At 40.7% G+C, this 23,663-nt stretch overlaps 1 protein-coding gene across 1 annotated transcript in view; it reads left to right on the top strand.

Annotated features, from left to right (window-relative positions):
* The window catches only part of LOC124799273, an 82,923-nt gene that overhangs the window by 6,759 nt on the left and 52,501 nt on the right, over positions 1-23,663 (top strand). The window contains exon 2 of the mRNA XM_047262838.1: positions 22,051-22,132. Coding sequence (XP_047118794.1) covers positions 22,051-22,132 — 82 coding nt within the window. The remainder of the gene's footprint in view (positions 1-22,050; positions 22,133-23,663) is intronic.

The following is a 23,663-nucleotide window of genomic DNA, read 5'->3' as shown; positions in this document are numbered from 1 at the left end:
CATACACTCTAAGATAAGAGAAAAACGATGCACCACGAAGGAATTATTCGAATTGGACGTAAGTCAGTAGATGTGATGTACATTTACTGACAACCAATGCTTGAAATTACAGAAAAATTGAATGATTTATTCCAGAGAAAGAGCTTTACAAACTTACCAAGACAATAAAGCGTTGGTCCATCTCTGGCCCTTATGCAAGCAGCTGTTCGGCTAGACACTGATTGCTAGAGATATTGGATGCCTCCTATGAGATATCATGCCAAATTCTGTCCAAGTGGGCGAGAGATCGTCAAAATCCAAACGGTCTCGATTGGGAAGAGATCCAGCGATCTTGCTGACCAAGCATGCACGAAGACAAGCGTTATAAACTCTCGCAGTGCGTTAACAGGTATTATCTTGTTGAATTGTAAGCCCAGGATCGCTAGCAATGAAGGACAACAAAACAGGGCGAAGAATGTCGTCGACGTACCATTGTGCTGTAAGGGTGCCTCGGATGACGGCGAGATAGGTCCTGCTATGAAAAGAAATGTCAACCCGGACCATCATTCCTGGTTGTCAGGCCGTATGACGGGCGAGAGGATGATACCCCACAGGTGTCTGTGGCACCTCCAAACACGCCGTCGGCCTGGAATCTCATTGACTTGAGCAGAAATGTCTTCAGTAATGAAACCCGCTTCGAGCTGAGCCCAGATGACCTGCGAAGACGTCTCTGGAGCAGCCCTGGACAGATCTGGGATACCAACTTGACTGTAGCCCGCCATACAGCCCAACAACCAGGACTGATGGTCTTGGTTGTCATTTCTTTTCGTAGCAGGGCCCCTTTGCTTGTCATCTGCGTCACTGTTATGGCACAGCGATATGTTGACGACATCCTTCGCCCAATTTTGTTGCCCTTAATGGCTACCTGTGCTGGGCTTGCATTACAGCAAGATAATGCCCTCACACGCACGGCGATTTTACTGCTCGTCTTAGTGCTTGTCAAACCCTACCTTGGCCAGCAAGATAGCCGGATCTCCGCCCACATGAGATCGTCTGAAGCATTATGAGGAGAGCCCTCCAACGAGTTCGGAATTCTGACGACCTCACGTCCCAGTTGGATAGAATTTGGCACGATATCACTCAGGAGGACAGCCAATAACACTAACATTCAATACCAAGCCGAATAACTGCTTGTATAAGAGGCAGAGATTGACCAATGCATTATTGGTTTGCTCAATTTGTGAAGTTCTTTCTCTGGAATAAACTATCCAATTTTTCTGAAATGTTTAATAATTCGTTTGTCTGTAGATGAACATCACATCAACCGATTTCTGTCCCATTCAAATAATTCCTTCCTGGTGTGTCTTTCGTTTTCTTGGAGTGTACCTTGGCTGCTCTAAATGGCGTAACATAGTGCTTTCGGTGAAATACTATCCCTTTCATCTTTCTGAACTGGAATACCTTAGTTCTGTCCGGCAAGGAACTGTCATCATAGTTTTCTAAGCAGGGCTGGCAGACCATGGCTTAAAATTCGTTCTCTTAAGTTCTGTATATTCAACTTTTGAACAATCATGTGTTAACTTTACAAAAAATAGTGGTTGGCCTAGCAAAAAAGATCTGAAGCAAAGGCCAGTGCGAGTCCTCAAAACGTACCTTTGTGCATCGGGTGGCACAGAGAAGGTGTTTTGTGTTAAGAACTTCATTTCAGGGGTGTGTCCAACGCACTTGGCATCAGTTTCCCACGACTGAGACACCTTTCGGCTGGAACGTAAGAAAAGCAACAAAGGAAACTGCATCAAGTGTTGCTGATGTATGATAACGGCCGTCTGCACTCTGGTGATTTTGTTAAGGAATCTATTGAGGGCTTTGGCTGGATAGCTGTCTCTACTGCAATTATTCTTCTGATCTATCACCATAAAACATTTATTTTTCTCGCTCCTTATCGAACACACATCAAAAAAAATTTCTTTGTGGACGAAAATGCACTTTAAACTTGGGTAAACCAGTAGCCATATGCTGGCATGGAATCGAAAAACTGCGTAACTGTTTTAGTTAATGTTAGGTAATATATTGTTGATGACTAATTTTTCTCTTATATTTTTCTGTTAAATTCAATAAACCAACGAGAAGCACTATTAAAATGTGCTCTGTTCTAATGTAAATGAATTACAGCCTGCCATGACACCCTTATGAGGAACGTCTTATGTACTGCAAGAAATATTATTGGTAAAACGAAGCTGCCAAAAACATCACGCATTAACAAGATATTACACACTTTTGGCGCCAGTGTGGTTTGTTTGTATATGAAGTCTTGTGTTCTGCACGAGAAGATTCCTACGAAAACATATAAACCTGGCAGTGAGAGTAGATCCAAAAAGAAACGCAGCTATGAAATTATTCGATGCTACGTGTAATCAATCGAACTGTGTATTCACGAAAATCTGAAAAGTAAATCGGCATAAGCAGAGAAATATATTTTGACGAGGATGCAATATTGCAGTTTCTGCAATTTTTCACCTCTTGATCAAAGGGCTACTACAGTTCAGGGTGATAGTGAGTCAAGGAATGTTTTAGGGAATTGATTTAAAAAATTTTTTTCAAAGGCCCAGTCAAACCTTTACAAGTTTTCTCCCTCACAACTCTGGCTGTGCCTATGTGACACAAGTTGGATGCCTTTCAGAACCGAGGCAGTTCTGTCCAGTTACAGCTGCTGACAACAGACTCCTTGCACCCTCTGCTGAAACTTCTAACGAGTTCACGCCATCGATTTTAGGCAATAGAGTGCGTGGGATATACGCCATGTGTGTCGACTCTGGAAGATTCTGCAGTGCTGAACAGAGCTGCTTTCTCTCTTCTGATCCAAACCTCGGGCAGAACAGACGTCTATCTTGGGAGGCAGAGCCTCTGACTCTGCACCCCGTGACTGGCCACCATCGTAACATAAACCGCCTGCCCTTCCGTTGCCCCATTATTTAGTTGTTCGTATTGGTTAAAAACAGTCTTGGTTGCAATTTTAGTTTTTTATTTTTCAACGACGCGTTTCGCCTTATTTAGGCATCTTCAGGTTATCTACATAGAAAACAGAGAACAAATACATCTATTTAAGAACCGCGATCGTGTTGTGCAGCCTTGGATAACCTATAAGCATATATAAACAGATCAACTATTGAAAGGGCAAATAAGTTAATTTGGTATTTCTTAGAAGAATCCTTTAGTCAGTGTAATCAAAGGGCATCGTCGAATATATCAGGCGAACATCGCCTTCGTTAGACTCAGTACAAACTAGAAATATAAAACAGTAAAATCATTGCCTTTTCTAGATGGACGCGAGAGGCACCAAGATCTGCATAATGCGTTCCCGTTCACAGGAGCGAGTAACAGAGTAAGATAGGGGCTCAGGTAGTAAGCATAATGCACCACAGCGTCTTGTGCTAGTACTGAAGCCTAATACAGAATCACCTCAATAGGTGCTAACAGGGGAACCTCCCCATCGCACCCCCCTCAGATTTAGTTGTAAGTTGGCACAGTGGATAGGCCTTGAAAAACTGAACACAGATCAATCGAGAAAACAGGAAGAAGTTGTGTAGAACTATGAAAAAATAAGCAAAATATACAAACTCAGTATTCCATGCGCAACATATGCAACATCAAGTATCACGTGAGCTCCGGAGAGACGTAGTCCCGTGGTTAGCGTGAGGAGCTGCGGAACGAGATGTCCTTGGTTCAACTCTTCCCTCGAGTAAAAAGTTTAATTTTTTATTTTCAGTTTATGTGACAAACTCTTTTGTTTTCATTACTTTTTTGGGAGTGATTATCACATCCACAAGAAAACCTAAATCGGGCAAGGTAGAAGAATCTTTTTACCCATCCACCAAGTGTACAAGTTAGGTGGGTCGACAACATATTCCTGTCATGTGACGCACATGCCGTCACCAGTGTCGTATAGAATATATCAGACGTGTTTTCCTGTGGAGGAATCGGTTGACCTATGACCTTGCGATCAAATGTTTTCGGTTCCCATTGGAGAGGCACGTCCTTTCGTCTACTAATCGCACGGTTTTGCGATGCGGTCGCAAAACACAGACACTAAACTTATTACAGTGAACAGAGACGTCAATGAACGAACGGACAGATCATAACTTTGCGAAAATAAAGAAAGTAAACTTTTTACTCCGTAGAAAACTTGAACAGAGACGTCAATGAACGAACGGACAGATCATAACTTTGCGAAAATAAAGAAAGTAAACTTTTTACTCCGCAGAAAACATGAACCAAGGACCTCTTGTCCCGCAGCCCCTCGCGCTAACCACGGGACCACGGCACTCTTGAGCTCACATTATCCTTGATGTTGCCTATCTTGCGCATGGACTACTGAGTTTTTTTCATAGTTCCACACAACTTCTTCCTGTTTTCTCGATTGGTCTGTGTTCAATTTTTCAAGGCCTATCCACTGTGCCAACCTATAACTAAATCTGGGGGGGGGGGGGGGGTGCGATGGGGAGGTTCCCTTGTAAGAATGAGAGACAGTAACTGGATATACATACTCACTAAAACTTTATAAATGTAATGCACATAAAACATTGATAAGATAGAATTGCTAGGGACAGCACCTGTGCAATAACTTATCCTAAAATTTTGACGAAGTAAAATATAAATGAAGGCGGTAAATTTAAAATGAGAAAGTCGGCCGGAGTGGCCGTGCGGTTCTAGGCGCTACAGTCCGGAACCGCGAGACCGCTACGGTCGCAGGTTCGAATCCTATCCTGCCTCGGGAATGGATGTGTGTGTTGTCCTTAGGTTAGTTAGGTTTAAGTAGTTGTAAGTTCTAGGGGACTGATGACCTCAGAAGTTGAGTCCCATAGTGCTCAGAGCCATTTGAACCATTTTTTTTTTAATGAGAAAACAAGGTGTATAATACAACCCACAGATGCAGTACATAAACAGATTTTTCGTATCATATACCACTAGAACGTGAATATTAAAAACACAAGACCGTAATTTCAGATGAAGAGGCTGCCCCTATAACGCTCAGTACTGCGTCATTCGGGACTAGAACTTCTAACAAGAAAATTTTTTATAAAATAGAAGTAAAATTATTAGGCTTAAAAAATTCACACCAACGTGGAAGACGGACGTTATGCGGGTAAACTCCCCCCCCCTTTTTTTTATAGCTACATTGAAATGTGTAAAATACGTCATCATTTAAAGCGACAAACTCGCAGGTATCCAATTTGAGTAAAATAAAAAACTCTAATGGCTTGGCTAAGAAGACAACATAAGACGAGAGAGGAACAGGGCTCATATTTAGGCAGAATTACGAGAACTCCAGTTTTACATTAATAACACCGATTTCATAATTGTTCGTCGTCCTAGAGTGGCCTCTAGTACTGTAGAGTAATGAGTCGCATGTCAACACAAGCACCGAAGTCAACATTACCTTCCTTCAATTGGGCCAACTGGCGGTGAATCGAGGAAGTACAGTACATACTGACGAAACTAAAATGAGCTCTAACATGGAAATTAAGCGTTTCCGGACACATGTCCACATAACATCTTTTCTTTATTTGTGTGTGAGGAATGTTCCCTGAAAGTTTGGCCGTACCTTTTTGTAACACCCTGTATTCCTTACACTGAAATATATTCTCTTTATTCTACCTTATTTTCTGTTCTGATATTTAACGGCAGCCGTGGGTGCCCATGATTAGTCCTTACTGCTCGACGTCCTGTACATTGTCGTCATACGCAGAATCCAAGAACCTTCTTCCCTCTCTCTGTCCATGTACATTAGTGTCAGAAACGCGATTAGTTCTCGCCGTTCGGTGCATAAGGTGGCCGTTTACCTTTGGTTCATGTTTCGATGTTGCGCGGTCGGTCAGTATTTGCCGCTGTTATACCGCTGGGTGCTGCGGCGCGTCGGCTACGATGTCGCACCAGACTCTGTGTTCCCACATTCCAGTGCCCGGGGCAAAGTCTACTGCCTGCCTGTCGCAGCGCGCCGCACCAATACGTGCGCGCTGAGTACAATGGGCCGCGCCTCACAGTGCACGTTTGTGCTGCGTCGCCTGCTAACCCTGACCCGGGCGCCGATGGAAGAGAAAAGCGCGCGATGTGTCCGCGCCGCTCCTGTGGCTACACTAAAGCTGGGTTTACACTAGCAAGTCGCTTGCAGAAGTTATTGCTGCAAGTTATTGCTAGCCCCTTGCAGCTGTGTTTACACAGCATCGCAAGAATTAAGCAAGATTCTTCCGCAAGCTCTTTGGCAAGAAACTTGCGTCAACAACTTGCTGATACTGTTTACATATGCTTTCAGTACCACTACGAGTGTCAGCCGAAGTGTAAAATGACAAGTAGGCGGGTGAGATATGCTGCAGCTCTTGTAATTGTAATGCAAAACGTGAAAAAGAAAAAGAGAAGTATTTGGGTTAGAGAGTAGATAATGAGAAGATCGCAAAATGGTGCCTGTAATAACCTTTTGCAAGAACTTAGTATCGAGAGCATGGATACTTTTGAAAACTTTTGCAGAATGTCCTCAAATGATCCTGAGTATTTGTTGATGTTAATAGCGCCCGTCATACCAAAACGAGACACAAACTTCGGTACTGCTATGTTAGCAAAGGAACGTTTGCTAGTCACTCTATCATTTATAGCTGCCGGTGAGCTACGAATAAAATAGGCATTTCATTTATTTATGTGAAACATACCACCAAAAAAAGTTTGAATTTTGAAATCTTTTCTCTGTACGAGACTCATACAAGTCCCTAATGTAGTTGTTTCATATTCCCGTCAGCACGATTTCTGTTATCGTACCCGATGTATGTAGAGCCTTTTTTAACGTCTTGAAAAGGGAAAATTATTTGAAGGTATGTCAAAACACAACAATGAAATTAAATTTTTATTGAAATAAACTGCATTTTACGGAATGATATGCTTATAAAAAAACTTTTTTTTTTCCTAATGCTCATAAAATGGAAAGTGACAAGCTAAGTAAATAGAGCATGTAATAATTACACATCGTCTTTTTCTAGACTCCCAAAACAACAAGCAAGTGGATGCAGGTAGCAACGGGGTTGTGTCTTCAAGTTATGCTACTTTCTATGTACTTCTTTTATAGATGTGTCGAACATCGACGAGATTTCATTCAATGCACTCATCTTCTTCACTCTATCCTTAAAGTCTCGGTTATACACGTTCAGTATTTCGGGGTAGCTCTCCACGGCTTCAATAAAATGTTCTGTATCCTGCTTCATCCATTCCCGTTTCTCCTCCATTTCTTAAATTTGTTTGCATGTAATACATAAGATGGTTGCATAAAATTAAGTCGCCACATTCAGTAAAATGTTAAATATGAGTGTTATGCAGACGACATACTTGCAGGAAATAGAAATAAAACCTAAAAGTTGCAAGTTACTTGCAGATACTTCTTGCGTGGTGTTTACACTGGAAGCGGAAAACGTGCAGCAAGTCACTTCCGTAATAAATTGCTACAGTCGCAAGTCGACTTGGCGTTATGTTTACACTCGCAAATCGCGCGGCAAGTTCCTCCGCGCAAGTAAATTGCTGCAATAACTTGCTAGTGTAAACCGAGCATAAGCGCATGGCCACGTTAATTCACGGTCGGCGCGGCTTCCCGGCCCCCCACCTGCGTCCCCCACTGACGCCGCCCGTTAGCTGAGGCGTTAGTGTTGCAGGCCACGAAGCCTTGACGCCACTCGCCGGCCGAGACGTCCGCGTCGAGGGTTCTGCTGTTGTTGCCGACCAGCTATGCGGCCCATGCCGCCCCACATTCGCCACCGGTCAGCCCAACCGCTGCCACCTGCGTAGCTGGGTTCCCACGGGGCGTGAAACGCCAGCGTGAGGCACGCTGTCGTGGAACACTGCCCGTGTGATCGAAGAGCCGTTTGAGTTTGACGCTGAGGTCACAGGCAGGCGTGTGGAGTCACACTCCATAAGAAATGTGTCTGATTTTCAGTTGTGAGTTTGCCTCATTTGTGGCTGTGTCTTATTCCAATATCTAGTAATATGCAAATGCCGTGTGGTTAGGGCCTCCCGGCGGGTACAGACAGCCCGTATACAAAGAGAGTGGCCATAGGTGAAGTTGCCCGTGATTGGTTGATTAGCTATGGCAGAAAAAATGGCGCCAAATTTCTCTCGCGCTTCCTATGTTCGCCGTGCTTTTGAGTTGAATTGAAGTTCAGAGGACTTTTGGAAACGATTAAAAGGTATTTGAATTATTGAGAGACTTGTTATGCGTTGTGCATGCATGATCGATTTAGTTGTATATCGATTTTAGTACGTAATTAGCGTTTGCGATCTTAAATACGAGTTGAAATAATGAAGCGTTTTGTGATGAAGTCGGTAGGCCTACATGTTTGAAGTAAACACGTTAGTAATTGTACAGTATTGTTTTTGACATCTGTAATTCTTTCTGCAGACGTTCGTAAACGATGCCAGGTTGTGCTCCATTTGGTTGTTCCAATAGAGGCGAAGGCGGATTTCGCATGTTAGCATTTCCACGCACTGCAGAAAGACGAAAGCAGTGGGACTCTTACAAGAATTAGAAATTGGCACTGACAATCGCGGAACGCGAAACCAGGAACACAACAATTACAGGTCACATCCGTCGCAATTCCGCGATGAAAGAAGTAATAACTTGACACGACAAGTCTATTCTCACAACACAAATCGTGACCAAAACAGACACCACCCGTATGACAACCGTTGGCAGAGTAGTAATAACTACAGGGAAAGATCACCTCTCCGTGGTAATGACTATCACAGAGACAATAAGAGAAACAGACAATATGGGAACCAAAATAAATACTATCAAGGGAGACAGAATAACTTTAGACGCAACGGACCAGCGCGCAGTTACGATTCAGGGAGAAATTCTCCACCATGTGACCGACAAGAAAGAAACTATGGAATCTACCGACATGACGACAGACGATATGATCGTAACGACAGACCTGAATTGCATCAGAACTGGCGGGATTCAAACAGAGCAGGGCCCTCTCGTCACGGTGAATTTGTAGAAGTTAGGTCTCCAAATCCCAATAACGACGCGCGCCAACAAAGAGACAATAGGCAATGACTCACACCGCTGGCAGCAACAAAACGTACTTATGAAACTAACGACGCAGCTGCCGTAGCTAGTAATTACGTAAAAATGGAAGACATTAGGGACATCTTACTCCAAGAACACGACGTAAAACATAACAACATTGCATACCCTGTGATTCACATTACAGTAGATGACGTAAAATTTACGGCAGTACTTGACTCTGGCAGTCCCATTTCAGTAATCAGTGAAACAGCCTTTAGCAAATGCAACAAATCGAACGATTGCCCCACACTTCCGTTACGTAAGATTAAATTGCAAGGTGCAATCTTTGGAAAAAGTGTAGATGTACGTCAACAAACCAACTTAGAATTCTTTTGTCAAAGCCACAGCTTCTCTATGAACTTTCTTATTGTTCCATTATTGTCGACGAAAATTATACTGGGAGTAGACTTTATAAATAAATACAAAGCAATCTTAAGCTTTCACGATGCTGAAATAAGTTTAGAAAAAGAAGGTAAGTCAGTAGCTTTGAAATTTGAAGATTGGCTCTCAAACCATGACGAGGAAATTAATCGGCTTTACCTTCTGTTACACAACAGTTCGGAATTTTCGACGGAACTTGACACTAACAATCACTCTGCAAGTACTGACAGGGGTGATATCGACGGCGCATTTGATACTAATGAGTTAATTCAGAATAAAATTCAAACAATTGAGAATTGTAATGACACTGATAGGCAGGACCTTTTTGAGATTTTACAAGAACATTCCACAGTTTTTACTCATAAAACAGGAACAATCAAGGGATTTCAATACCAATTTCGTGTTCGTGAGCATACTAAATTTTGTGTTAGACCATATGTAATTCCAGCACATTATAGGGACCGTGTTAGAACAGAAATACAATCTATGCTTGACGAGGGCATTATTGAGCCTGCAGTAAGCTCATACAACAATCCATTACATCTTGTTGAGAAGAAAAATGGATCGATCAGGCTTGTCTTATATTCGAGACAAATCAATACGATCATTATTCCTGAAACAGACAGGCCGCAAACGTTGGAAGAACTTCTTCAAAATTTTAATGGTGTAAAAGTGTTGTCTTCCATTGATCTCAGATCCAGCTTTTATCAGATCGAACTTCATCCAGAATGTAGAAAATACACAGCTTTCCTTTGTTTCGGCGTTTGTTATCAGTTTCGGAAACTTCCCTTTGGTTTGAACATTTCTTCAGCAGCATTCATTCGCGGGCTAAATTCCATATTACCTGAGTTCTTAAAACGTCACATCACCTTATATGTGGACGATATTCTAATAGCAGAAGCTTCATGGGAACTACATAATCGCATCCTCCACAGTTTGTTACGTATTTTTGCAGAATCTGGAATTACAGTTAACTTGGAAAAGTCTGAATTCGGTAGGACAAAGGTGAAGTTTTTGGGACATATTATTTCTTCTGAAGGCATTCAGCCGGATCCTGAAAAGTTAGAAGCAATCAGAGCCATTCCAGTTCCATCCACAAAAAGACAAGTCCGCAGTTTTCTAGGTCTCGTAAATTTCTACCGTCGCTTTCTGAATATGCAAATTCTTGTTACACCAAAACTTTGTTCTCTCACTGGAAAAAATACTATTTGGAACTGGGACGAACAAGCACAATTGGAATTCAATTCTTTGAAAGAAGCGTTACTTCACGCGACAATCTTAGCTCATCCAGATCTGTCACAAGATTTCTGCCTTAGCACGGATTCTTCTAAAGTCGGTCTTGGTGCCCATTTATTTCAAGAAGCCATAGAAAATGACACTACCGTTCAGAAAACCATTGCTTTTGCTAGCCGAGTGCTAACAAAATCTGAAAAAAATTATTCCGTTACTGAATTAGAAGCTTTAGCTATCGTTTGGGCATTTAACAAATTCCGTTTCTTTCTTTCTGGTAAGCACGTAAAAGTATACAGTGATCATCGTGCATTACAATTTCTTATGTCTTCAAAATTAAATCATGACAGGTTAAAACGTTGGGCATTGTTTCTGCAAGAATTCCGCTTCACAATAGTCTACATTCCCGGCAAGGAGAACATTGTTGCGGACGCACTGTCTCGCGCACCGGCTGGGCTTGAGAAAAGTACCACAGAAGGCAACCTCGAGAAAAATTTCAGTATTCTTTACATTCAGAAAGTCGCCTTTGAAAACTTCATCACCACATCTTTAAAGGACATTGCTCATGAACAAGATAAAGATCCGATTTGGAAAGACATCAAGAGCAAATGGCATGAAAAGACACACACACAGATTCGGCATTATTATCTGGTTAGAAACAACATACTGTTCAAACGCTGCACTGTTGATGACAAGCTATGGGTACTTTGCATTCCTGACGATTTTGCTAATAAGCTCATTTGGTACATTCATTTCAGCTACGCACATTTTGGTCCACGAAAATGTTATCATATTCTTCGAACGACTTGTTATTTTAACAATATGGAAAAAAGAATTCGAAGAGTCTTGTCTATTTGTAAACTTTGTCAAAAGGCGAAACCATCTACTGTCTCACATCGTGCTCCGTTGTTTCCTATTATTCCTTCTAAATTAAAAGAATTTGCTGCTGTTGATCTCTTGGGACCGCTTGTCAGAACATCCAATGGATTTTCGTACGTTCTAGTCGCTGTTGAACTTACTTCAAAATTTGTTTCTTTCACTCCGTTACGTAAAGCCACTGGACGATCTGTATCCAACGCCTTTGTTAAAAATTTCTTACGTGAAGTTGGCCACGTTGCTAAAGTCATTTCAGATAACGGACCGCAATTTAGATCTGCTGTTTGGTCACGCACGCTTCGGAATCATAAAATCAAACCTGTTTTTGTTTCATTGTACTCACCACATTGCAACCCGTCTGAACGGATTATGAAAGAAATCAATAAGCTTTTCAGACTTTATTGTCACAGAAAGCATCAGCATTGGGACAGATATCTACAATTATTTCAAAATGTGCTGAATGAAATGCCTCATGATTCCACTGCTTTACCACCTACTCTTGTACTGAAGAATGAAGAACCACCGAACAGAATCAGAGAGCTTGTACCTTTCCTGAATACACGTAAACTTCGACACAAAGACATAATTGATTTGGCTCTTAAAAATATAAAATCTGCAGCAGACAAAAGGAGAGAACTACACGGTAAAGCAAATGCAAAGAAATTATATATTGGTCAGAAAGTTCTCATTAAAGCTCATTCATTGTCACATGAGAAGAAACACTTGAGTCACAAATTCTTTCTAGTTTACAATGGACCCCACAGAATCCGACGTATACGATATGATAATTGCGTTGAAGTTGAAACTCTGCGTACTAGGAAGAGTAAAGGTTTACACCACATTTCACATGTAAAACCGTTTATTGAAATATAATCTGCTTTTTAACTTTGTCTTTGCCATAAAACTTTTCACTTCACATTTCTAGTATGCTTTGTCAGATTTAGAATCTGTTAACATGTAACAATGTTTGAAGTGAAATATCCAGTCAAGAACCAAGAGAACTTATTTAAACAGAAATTACGAATGCATTGTTATAATGAACAGACGACACAGAGTTGTTAGTTGTACATTCTTGCTTGTTAGTTGCACGATTACGTAACGACTATCAGGCTTACATACTTAGGACACATACTGGTACTGCTAATGAGATTTTAATGCAACATTTTGGTTTACTTGAAAATACATTCTGGGTTTAAAGTACTTTCTGTGAGATACCAGAGGACACAGTGGTTAGTTTATGTGACAGCTACACGATGTTATCACAAAGCTACTAATGAGTGACAATTTACAATGTTGCTTTTGCAGTGTATCTGTTTTATATCTGCACAGTTTTCTGAATTCTTCTAGGAAGAAAAACATGTTTTAGTAGTAACTTTTGTGGTATAGCAACAATGTGACAGCCTTTTTCGTGGCATAACAATACATTACTATACAGTACTTTCTTCATCACGCCAATAAGCATAATAACTACGATATCTATACGCAAAGCATTTCACTTTTGTTTATCATGTGGTAAGTACATTGACTTCTGCAGAACTTAGCTTTCGGAGGACGATAACTACGACACCTCCACAGAGATTATGTTGCGACAAGATGCACAGTTTAGCGCTACAGTACACGCATTTGAGTGATTAATCTTATACTTAAAACACTTATTTTTAAATATTTTTTTAATTACAAAGAAAGTTTTCCGTGATACATTTCATTCCATTGCTGTAATTTGTAACACCTGGGAGTATAATTACATTTATCCTCAGGGGGGTACATGCTTACTTTGTGTACCATGTGTGTGGCAACCACAAGGAACCCTAGCTAATATGGTATTTGCTTATACAACTTTACACATCGGTACCATATTTCTCTAACATGTAAATTACACAGCTATCTGATCATTTAACTGAGAGAGACAAACATTTATTTTACTATATCAGTGACAGATGTTTACGTAATTACACCGTTGGATAACTTCACACTTACGAAATTGTATTTTGTCTGTACTGTGTGAACTCTTCATATTTTTTCGGAACCATTGTGATACTATGAGAGCTTTGAATGATGTATTTGGTATGGATTCATGATACGTTTGAGGCAGATGACACTTTTGACATGAGCAGAGAATTTTTTTAATTGTTGGAGGAAGCTACGACGATTTTGAGATTTGACTGAGGTGTTATGATGTTATTTTTACAACAACGATGTGTATTATGCTGCTGAGGTATGTTTATGATTAATAGGCTGAGGCTATATGAGTTATTTGATTATGCTTCATATTTATAATGACGAAATATTGACGAGTGTCGATGGATACGTATATGTGTAATAAGGTAAGGAGTAATGAATAGTGGGTAGGGACTCTTGACTTGTGAAACAGGATGTTGGAAACCAAGAATCGTACTTTAAGAGTTATGAAATGTGTGTAAATGCTTGAATGTATCACAATGCCGGCGAAAATTTTTTTGGACACTTATATTTATAGGATTTTGTTTCTACAGATTTGCAACGCTAATTCTTGACCTGTGAAATATTTTTATGTGAGACTGTCACTGTAGCGGAAACTGCTGTCGTAAATATTTCCGTAAGAAAGTTAAGTGACCACCTGCACGTAATGCGTCGCGGGCACCCACCTGGGCGACAGCCGCCCGAAGAAAAAAAAAAAAAAGCCATTAGCTTTTCAGTGGCACAGGTAGAAAAAAAAAGGGGGAGGCCATTGTCCATGCTACTGACATTTCCTTGTTGAAAGCATACTGTGGAGCTCGTAATTTATGATATTTACTGAAATGCCTAATAAAATGACAAGAAATATTTTTACATCTGCACACCTGATTATGACAAGCGTCTTTCTATGAGAGTTGAGAGAATTTCTACTAACTTATGAAATGTCACATGACTACTGAATGATATTTTTATGCTTTGCTTTTCATAGTTGCTTATTTCATTTGATATCTGGTTTCCAGCTGTGTTGCAGCATTGCTTTTATAAAATGAAATGCATTTGCTAATGTGAACACTTTCTGTCAGCAGATCTATTAAATAATTATTTTATGATCCACATTCTTTAAAAAAGGAGCACTTGGAAAGGAAAGAACAATAAGAAGGAACTAGTAACAGTAACACGTAATTTTCTTTTCAAGTACACGGTAATATTTCTTTTTAATATCAGTTGTTGTGGTGCACCACTTTAATTACATAGATATTAAGATGTGAATATACATTTCCCTTATCTGCATTGTTGTTTTTACTGTAATATTTTTTCTGCTTGAGCTATGTCATGTTTAGGTATAAGTTACTGCTGTTTGCCAGGCATAGTGCTACTGAACTTTAATTTGTGTTACTCTGCTAAGCCAGATTTATTTTTTTGTTTGCTGTGCATTGCCTCATATTAGTTGTAATGTTGAATTGCTTGGTAATTTAGATTTACTGTAGCTTGCTTTGCGATTTTCCATTTTTTTGGTCATTGCTGTTTGTGTTACTTATTTTGTGCTGCTGCATTGCCTCGTCCCTTAGTTTAGCATCTGAGCTCAGTAGATTTAAGTTAGCTTAAGAGGGGGTAGCCTCTAAGAGAATGAGTTGCGATGAATTGGAAGAAATGCATTGAGAAGTTATACGAAAAAAAGTACAGAAAACAGGTTTAGGTAGGATTTTCTTGGAAATAAATGTTGAGGGAAGAAATGTGTGAACATATAAATACAGAAAGCATGCTTAGATAGAATTTTTTTGGTGGAAACAAAGGATGAAATAAGAGGAAAGATATATGAAGTTTTGGGTTGGACTGCAGTACCACATGTTACACTGAAAACGAACCCTGTCCTTTCCTATTGGTGTTATCCCACTATGTGTTTGTGTACCCTTGTGTATTTGCTTTTTTCCTGTCTCTGTGTAATTTCATAGAATTTTTTTCTTCTTTTAATATTAAGCTACATTCACTATGATGAGGAATACTGTTATCCTCGAATATAATTGGCATTAATAATACGTTATTTACTTTGTACAGATGTTAGATATTATTAATTCTGTTCTGTTTAATGCTCATGTGTGAAGTTGATGTTTCGAAAGTTACTCTGATCTTTTATGTATGTACTCATGTCATAATTCCTGTAACACTGATGTATATGTTATTTCGATTCTTTTGTAAAGCCCATATTACTATTATGTTCTTTAATGATGTTTTTGTACCTTTGTAATTGTATTCTTATGTTATTAAATTGTAATTGTCACCAGTTCATGATATTATTAACTTGTTAGTTACATTTCACTGCACACGTTTCTGTTGGTCATAGTATATGGACAATATGTGAGAAGTAGGGACTGTTAGTGTTTGCACGTGTGTTAATAATTCAGCAAGGGACTGGATAACAGCATTGCTGGTTCTAAGGACAATTTCAAAAACTTTGTGAGTGCACAAGTGGTGGTTTATGGACTTGCTATATTATCCGCAAGACTCTTCAATGGTGATTGTGCACCTGCACAGTCACAACAGATGGCTGCTGGCTATCTCAACAAGGACTACAGTGGGTCTGCATCTTTGATGACCCACCAGTACCATTATCTCTACAAGGACTACAGTGGGTCTGCATCTATGATGACCCACCAACGCCATTATTTCTACAAGGACTACAGTGGGTCTGCATCTTTGATGATCCACCAATACCATTATCTCTACAAGGACTACAGTGGGTATGCACCTCTGGTGGCCCACCAATACCACAATCTCTACCAGGACTCCAGTGGGTCTGCTCTGTGATGACCTACCTACCAATATTCTTCAAAACTTCGAATGACTCTGCTGTGGGTTTGCTCCATTGTGGCCCATTACCTGTCAGCATGTCAAGAGTCAGCACTGTCTTTCCATTGGAAGGACAACACTACTTCTTCAAGACTGCATGGAAATCCACTGTGTGCAATTTCTTTTACTAATGAGACTTTGTGAAAAAAAAACCTGTAATTACTATTATGATGAATGATCAGGACTATCTTTATGGACTGTGAGAAAATTTTAGCTTTTGACCAACATTGTATCAATAAGTGTGTGCATTTGATTTCTTTGTTATTGTAATTATGAAAAATTTTATCAAATCATTATTCGCCACTGCCCAAAAAAAAATTTGTAAAATTTTGTGTGGGGAGCATGGGGGCTATGTAAGTAGGCTGTTTAGGTTTTTTTATTGGTAACGCCACCTCTGTACGAAAATCACTGGCTGTGCTGTGTGCAGTCTGTGGCTGCTTTGCATTGTTGTAATACTCGCCATTGTAGTGTTAGGCAGCTGGCTGTGAACAGCGCGTAGCGTTGCGCAGTTGGAGGTGAGCCGCCAGCAGTGGTGGATGTGGGGAGAGAGATGGCGGAGTTTTGAAATTTGTCATGAACTGCTATATTTATATATGATGATATCAAGGTAAATACATTGTTTGTTCTCTATTAATATCTTTCATTTGCTAACTATCCCTATCAGTAGTTAGTGCCTTCCATAGTTTGAATCTTTTATTTAGCTGGCAGTAGTGGCGCTTGCTGTATTGCAGTAGCTTGAGCAGCGAAGATTTTTGTGAGGTAAGTGATTTGTGAAAGGTATAGTTTAATGTTAGTCAGGGCCATTCTTTTGTAGGGAATTTTGAAAGTCAGATTGCGTTGCGCTAACAAAATATTGTGTGTCAGTTTAAGCACAGTCATGTATAATTGTTCAAAGGGGACGTTTCAAGGTGACACGTACGTAAGCATCCTGTCTGATCACCTGCATCCATTCCTGTCCGTTGTGCATTCCGACGGACGTGAGCGACTCCAGCAGGACAATGCGACACGCCAGACGCCCAGAATTCCAACAGAGTGGCTCCAGGAAAACTCTTGTGAGTTTAAACACTTCCGCTGGCCACCAAACTCCCCAGGCACGAATATTGTTGAGCATATCTGGGATGCCTTGTAACGTGCTGTTCAGAACAGCTCTCCACCCCCTCATCCTACTACGGATTTATGGACAGCCCTTCAGATTTGATGGTGTCAGTTCCCTCCAGCACTACTTGAGTCCATGTCACATTGTGTTGCGGCACCTCTGCGCTGTCGCGGAGCCCTGCATGACATTAGACACGTGTGGTAGTTTATTTGGCTCCTACAGCAAGAAGGAATGCAGATGATAAACGGGTATTCAATGGACAAATATAGTATACTAGAACTGACATGTGATTACATTTTCACGCAATTTGGGTGCATAGATCCTGACAAATCAGTACCCAGAACAACCATCTCTGGCCGAAATAATGGCCTTGATAAGCCCGGGCATTGAGTCATACAGAGCTTGGATGGGGTGTACAGACAGGTGCAGCTGCCCATGCAGCTTCAACACGATACCACAGTTCATCAAGAGTAGTGACTGGCGTATTGTGATGAGCCACTTGCTTGGCCACCATTGACCAGACATTTTCAATTGGTGAGAGATCTGGAGAATGTGCTGGCCAGGGCAGCAGTCGAACATTTTCTGTATCGAGAAAGGCCCGCACAGCACCTGCAACATGCGGTCGTGCATTATCCTGCTGAAATGTACGGTTTCGCAGGGATCGAATGATGGGTATAGCCACGGGTCGTAACACATCTGAAATGTAACGTCCACTGTTCAAAGTGCCGTCAGTGCGAACAAGAGGTAACTTGTAACTAATGGCACCCCACACCATCACGCCGGGTGATACGACAGTATGGCCGTGACAAATACACGCTTCCAATGTGCGTTCACCGCGATGTCGCCAAACACGGATGCGAGCATCATTATGCTGTTAACAACACCTGGATTCATCGGAAAAAATGACGTTTTGCCATTCGTGTACCCACGTTCGTCGTTGAGTACTCCATCGCAGGTGCTCCTGTCTGTGATGCAGCGTCAAGGGTAACCACAGCCATGGTCTCCGAGCATCATTATGCTGTAAACAGCACCTGGATTCATCGGAAAAAATGACGTTTTGCCATTCGTGCACACAGGTTCGTCGTTAAGTACACCATCGCAGGCGCTCTGTCTGTGATGCAGCGTTAAGGATAACCGCAGCCATGGTCTCTGAGCTGATAGTCCATGCTGCTGCAAACGTCGTCGAACTGTTCGTGGAGATGGTTGTTGTCTTGCAAACGTCCCCATCTGTTGACTCAGGGATCGAGACGTGGCTGCACGATTCGTTACAGCCATGCGGATAAGATGCCTGTCATCTCGACTGCTAGTGATACGAGGCCTTTGGGATCCAGCACGGCGTTCCGTATTATCCTCCTGAACCTACCGATTCCATATTCTGCTAACACTCATTGGATCTCGACCAACGCGAGCAGCAATGTCGCGATACGATAAACTGCAATCGTGATAGGCTACAATCCGGCCTTTATCAACGTTGGAAACGTGATGGTACGCATTTCTCCTCCTTACACGAGGCACCACAACAACGTTTCACCAGGCAATGCCGGTCAACTGCTGTCTGTGTATGAGAAATCGGTTGGAAACTTTCCTCATGTCAGCACGTTGTAGGTGTCGCCACCGGCGCCAACCTTGTGTGAATGCTCTGAGAAGCTAATCATTTGCATATCATAGCATCTTCTTTGTGTCGGTTAAATTTCGCATCTGTAGCACGTCATCTTCGTGGTGTAGCAGTTTCAATGGCCATTAGTGTAGAACAGAAAATATTTCATGGAGGTGAAGAGGTCGGCACAGGAGAGGCAATCGCGTCAAGTCGTGATCATTCAGAAGACTGGATGAAATAATATCTTCAATGGAGGATGGTGTATATGTTGTTCGTGTAGTTGTTGTGGTTTTTAGTACGAAAACTGCTAGACGGCAGCTCTCTACGCTAATCGAACCCGTGAATTCTCTTAATCTTTACAAAACTACTGCAACCTGCGTCCACTTGTACGTGCTTACTATATTCAAACCTTCCTCTTCCTCATTTGTTCCTCTCCCCCCCGCTCCCTTCCCCCGTACCTCCCTCCATCACGATATCGACGATGCTTGATGCCTTAGCACGTGTCCTATCAAAAGATCCCCACGTTTAATCAAGTTGTGATACAAATTTCTTTTCTTCCCAAATCAATTCAGTACCTGCTCGTTAGCTGATCCACCCTCCTAACCTTGAGAAGTATTCTGAAGCACCATACTTCTAAATGTTCCATTGTCTTCTCGTCTTCTTGTCTGTTTGTAGTCCACTTTTAATTTCCTTTCACCTTTAGACTCCAGACAAATACCTTCCGAAAAGAGCTTATAAAACTTAAATTTATTTTGGATGTAAACTAGCTTCTCTTTTTCGGAAATTCTTTCCTTGCTATCCCACCCTTATTTTTCTGCCCTCTCTACTTCGCGCAATCTCACTTATTTTTTACCTAAATAACAAAGCCCATATACTACTGTACTGTCCAATTTCCTAATCCAGTGCCCTCAGCATCTCATTTAATTCCAATACATTTAGGTATCACTGAATTACTTTTATTGGTGATTATCTTATTACCTCTTTTCCTGTCCCTGTTCATTCCATTAACAGCTCTTCTTAGTCTTTTGCCATTACCAACAGTATTTCAATGTAACTGAAATACTTCAGTCGACTGTAGTCTCGGTTTACACAAGTTGTTAATAACTTTCGCTCCCTGCGTGTTACCCCTACCACCTTCAGCATTACAGTGTGCCTTGTAGTCAACGGTGTCAAATGTTTTCTCAAAATCGACAAATGCTAGAAATGTGTTTGATGTTCTTCAACCAATTTTCTACGATAGGATTAGTAATGCCTCACGTATTCCTTCATTTCTCCGGAATCCAAACTGAAATTCCTTGATCTCGGCTCCTATTATTCTTTTCATACATCTGTAAACAATTCATGTCATTAATTGGCAATCATGCCTTACTGAACGGATAATTCGGTAATATTCTCATTTGTTAGCAATTGTCGCCTTGGGAGTTAGAATTATTGCTTTTTTCTTGAAGTCTAAGGGTTTTTTGCCTATATGAAGTATTATCTTGCTTTCCAGATGGACTAGTTTAGTCATCGTATTTTCCCTCGTGGAACTCAATAATTCTGAGGGAATATCGCTATTCCAAAAGCCTTGGTTCAAATGGCTCTGAGCACTATGGGACTTAAGTTCTGAGGTCATCAGTTCCCTAGAACTTAGAACTACTTAAACCTAACTAACATAAGGACATCATACACATCCATGCCCGATGCAGGATTCGATGCTTCGACCGTAGTGGTCACGCGGTTCCAGACTGTAGCGCCTAGAACCGCTTTGCCTTATAGCATTCAACATTCTGGCGGTTACACCACTTTTTCATGTTCTAGCATTTCACATTTGCAAAGGCTTATCTCGCTCTTAGTTTAACCTCTGATTTTACTGCGAGGTTAAAAAGTTAAATATATCACCTACTGAATTTTATATCCGAAATTTCTTTACTCTACATTACTTATTTTTTGATGTTGCAGTTTTTTTCCACCAGTGAATGAAATACAAATATCGCAATAGATACATAAGCTTAACCTGTTCATGAATACTTACAAGGCAAAAACAGATCAGATGAATGCATAAGTCATATTCTTTTCTGAATTATAGAAAATCCAGAGTCATAACAGATATAAAAAAAGAACACAACATGCCCCAGTAAAGTGTAACAGATATGTGCTCATTGCGCACTGTTAACATAATAATGTACAAAAAGACAAGAAACCAAAGAAGTAATACAGTGCAGTGTAATCTCCGTAATGTAAGCCAAAGACCATACCAGAACACATTCTACTGGCATATATCAAAGCTCATTTCCAAAACGAGTTGACAGTTAGTGGGAGCTAGACAGAATGTATTTGGAAGGTATCTTATTCGACATAAAATGGAAACAAAGGTGAAAGTGAGGCACTAGTTTAGAGCGTGTTTAGAGTAGTGTGCCTAGTCCATTACAGGTCAAGTTCAAAAATGGTTCAAATGGCTCTGAGCACTATGGGACTTAACATCTGTGGTCATCAGTCCCCTAGACTTAGAACTACTTAAACCTAACTAACCTAAGGACATCACACACATCCATGCCCGAGGCAGGATTCGAACCTGCGACCGTAGCGGTCGCGCGGTTCCAGACTAAAGCGCCTAGAACCACTCGGCCACTCCGGCTGGCACAGGTCAAGTAAAAATAGTTAATGATCGTGTTGCGTTTTTCCAATAAATATTTGTCCTAGTACTTATAATGGCCCAACAGCCGAAAACCAGTTACTTGGATAATAGTTATTGTAGAATATTACATAACTGGTGTGCGTCTTTTATTCATAATTAGCTGGTTCACAAAAAGCACTATAAATTGCCGCCTTATTATTACTTACTAAACTTTTAATAAATGTGTATATCGAAGAACCTTGGTCCGTTTGTGGCACTCGTAAGAACTCCTCTTCCTGTCCATCTTCCCTGCCTCAATGAGCCGCGCTGCTTGCGCTACAGGCACCAAGACGGGGACCTACTGGTGAGAGGTGGATCGTGCTTGAGACAGTTTCTGTTCTTTGTTCCAGGCCTCAAATGTCCGGCAGGCGACTTGTGCCCTGCCCACTACGTATGCTGCTACGATCAACTCTGCTGTCCACTGTCAGAGAGGTTTGTACCGCAACCAGCTGACTCAGCCACGCTGAAAAATTATCTTTGTTAAACACTGGCCTACAGAATTTTCCCTGACACAGGCAACTCAAACTTAACCTCTTCATTTATTACCCACAATATACAAGCCCAACCCAATCTGACTGCTGTACATTAACAACATGACTTCCAATAATTAACACAAAAGAATGGCCCTTAATTGCAAGAAATCCTAACAATACTACAAATCCAAAAAATATAAAATTAAAGAAATATGAAACTACATCCAACTCTCTTAATTCCCTAAGCTTATTTCAATCACGAATCCCAACAATGCAAATCCCTTTCTTTTTCATAAATCACTTACCTCACAGAAAATCTTTGTAACACGAACTACAGAAATTACAGCAAGTAGCAACTACAGCCAGTTAAATTAAAAGATTCTAACTATTATAGACTCTGAATACTTGGAGGCATATAATTACCGAAAGGAACATTTTGTTGAAGAGCAAACAATGTATTTAGAAAATTTTACCTTATTCATGTGACATCCAGTTCCAAAAATTATATAACTGTCAATAATTCCACTGGCCAAACATTATCAACCAAACATCTATCATCATACATTTCCTTCCTTATCTTCTTATAAACACATCATTTCACCTCACTTTACAATGCTTTTTCTACCAACACAGAGTCTAATGTCCATACACTTCCCTATCAACTCGCTAAACTGCTAGTCCGTCCGACCACAGAATCTCTTGCCGAGGGCGCAGACCGCTGTCAGCAATATTAACACATCCTTCGGCACTGCCAACATACAAACTGGCTACTTACGTCTTCACGCGCGCCTAAGCATTCGGTCATCATTCATACACACGATAGCAGATACGTAAACATAGTACACATACTTTGGTATACGAGGTTTGTTTTTTAAGTCAGTATTGTTTCCATATTTAAAATAACGCAGATGTGTCTCCTTGAAGCAAGTATGGTTATTACATGAGAACACAACTTTCTATAGTTTAAGCATTCTGTAAGATTACGATAAAGAAACATAGGAAAACTTGTTAGATGAGAATAAAATTATAAAACGTCAGTTTCTGTTATAGCCTCTGGGACCAGACATAGACCACTTAAACTATTGTAGATTGATTTAACTGCTAAAGAACCAATATTTTGCGATGGATATCATTCATTTTTACTTTATTTTATTTATATGTGAAACTCGCCACTACCTAGTATTTGTGTTGCTTAGAAACTGACATATCTTACAGACAGCAACAGTTCGGTCAGTGTGCGAACCGATGTGTATTAGCAGTTGAGAGTGATGTGCAAATACTTTACGCATGTTTATGTTCTTGCGCTGCTACAGATAGTTTGGCAATACGTCATTCCTGGCCTCCATATTGAATGACGTATTGTACTGACAGTTGCAGTGTGTGTTTGCATGACGTAATAAACAACACAGAAATGACATGGTCAAATTTTATATCTGCTACTTTTGCTGGGGAGTCACATTAAGTCCTCCACAAAAAAATAAAATAAAAAT

This window comes from Schistocerca piceifrons, chromosome 5, assembly GCF_021461385.2.
Source record: "Schistocerca piceifrons isolate TAMUIC-IGC-003096 chromosome 5, iqSchPice1.1, whole genome shotgun sequence".
Classification (NCBI taxonomy): domain Eukaryota; kingdom Metazoa; phylum Arthropoda; class Insecta; order Orthoptera; family Acrididae; genus Schistocerca; species Schistocerca piceifrons.
The sequence above is the reverse complement of the archived record's forward strand: the minus strand, read 5'-3'. Positions and strand labels throughout refer to the sequence as shown.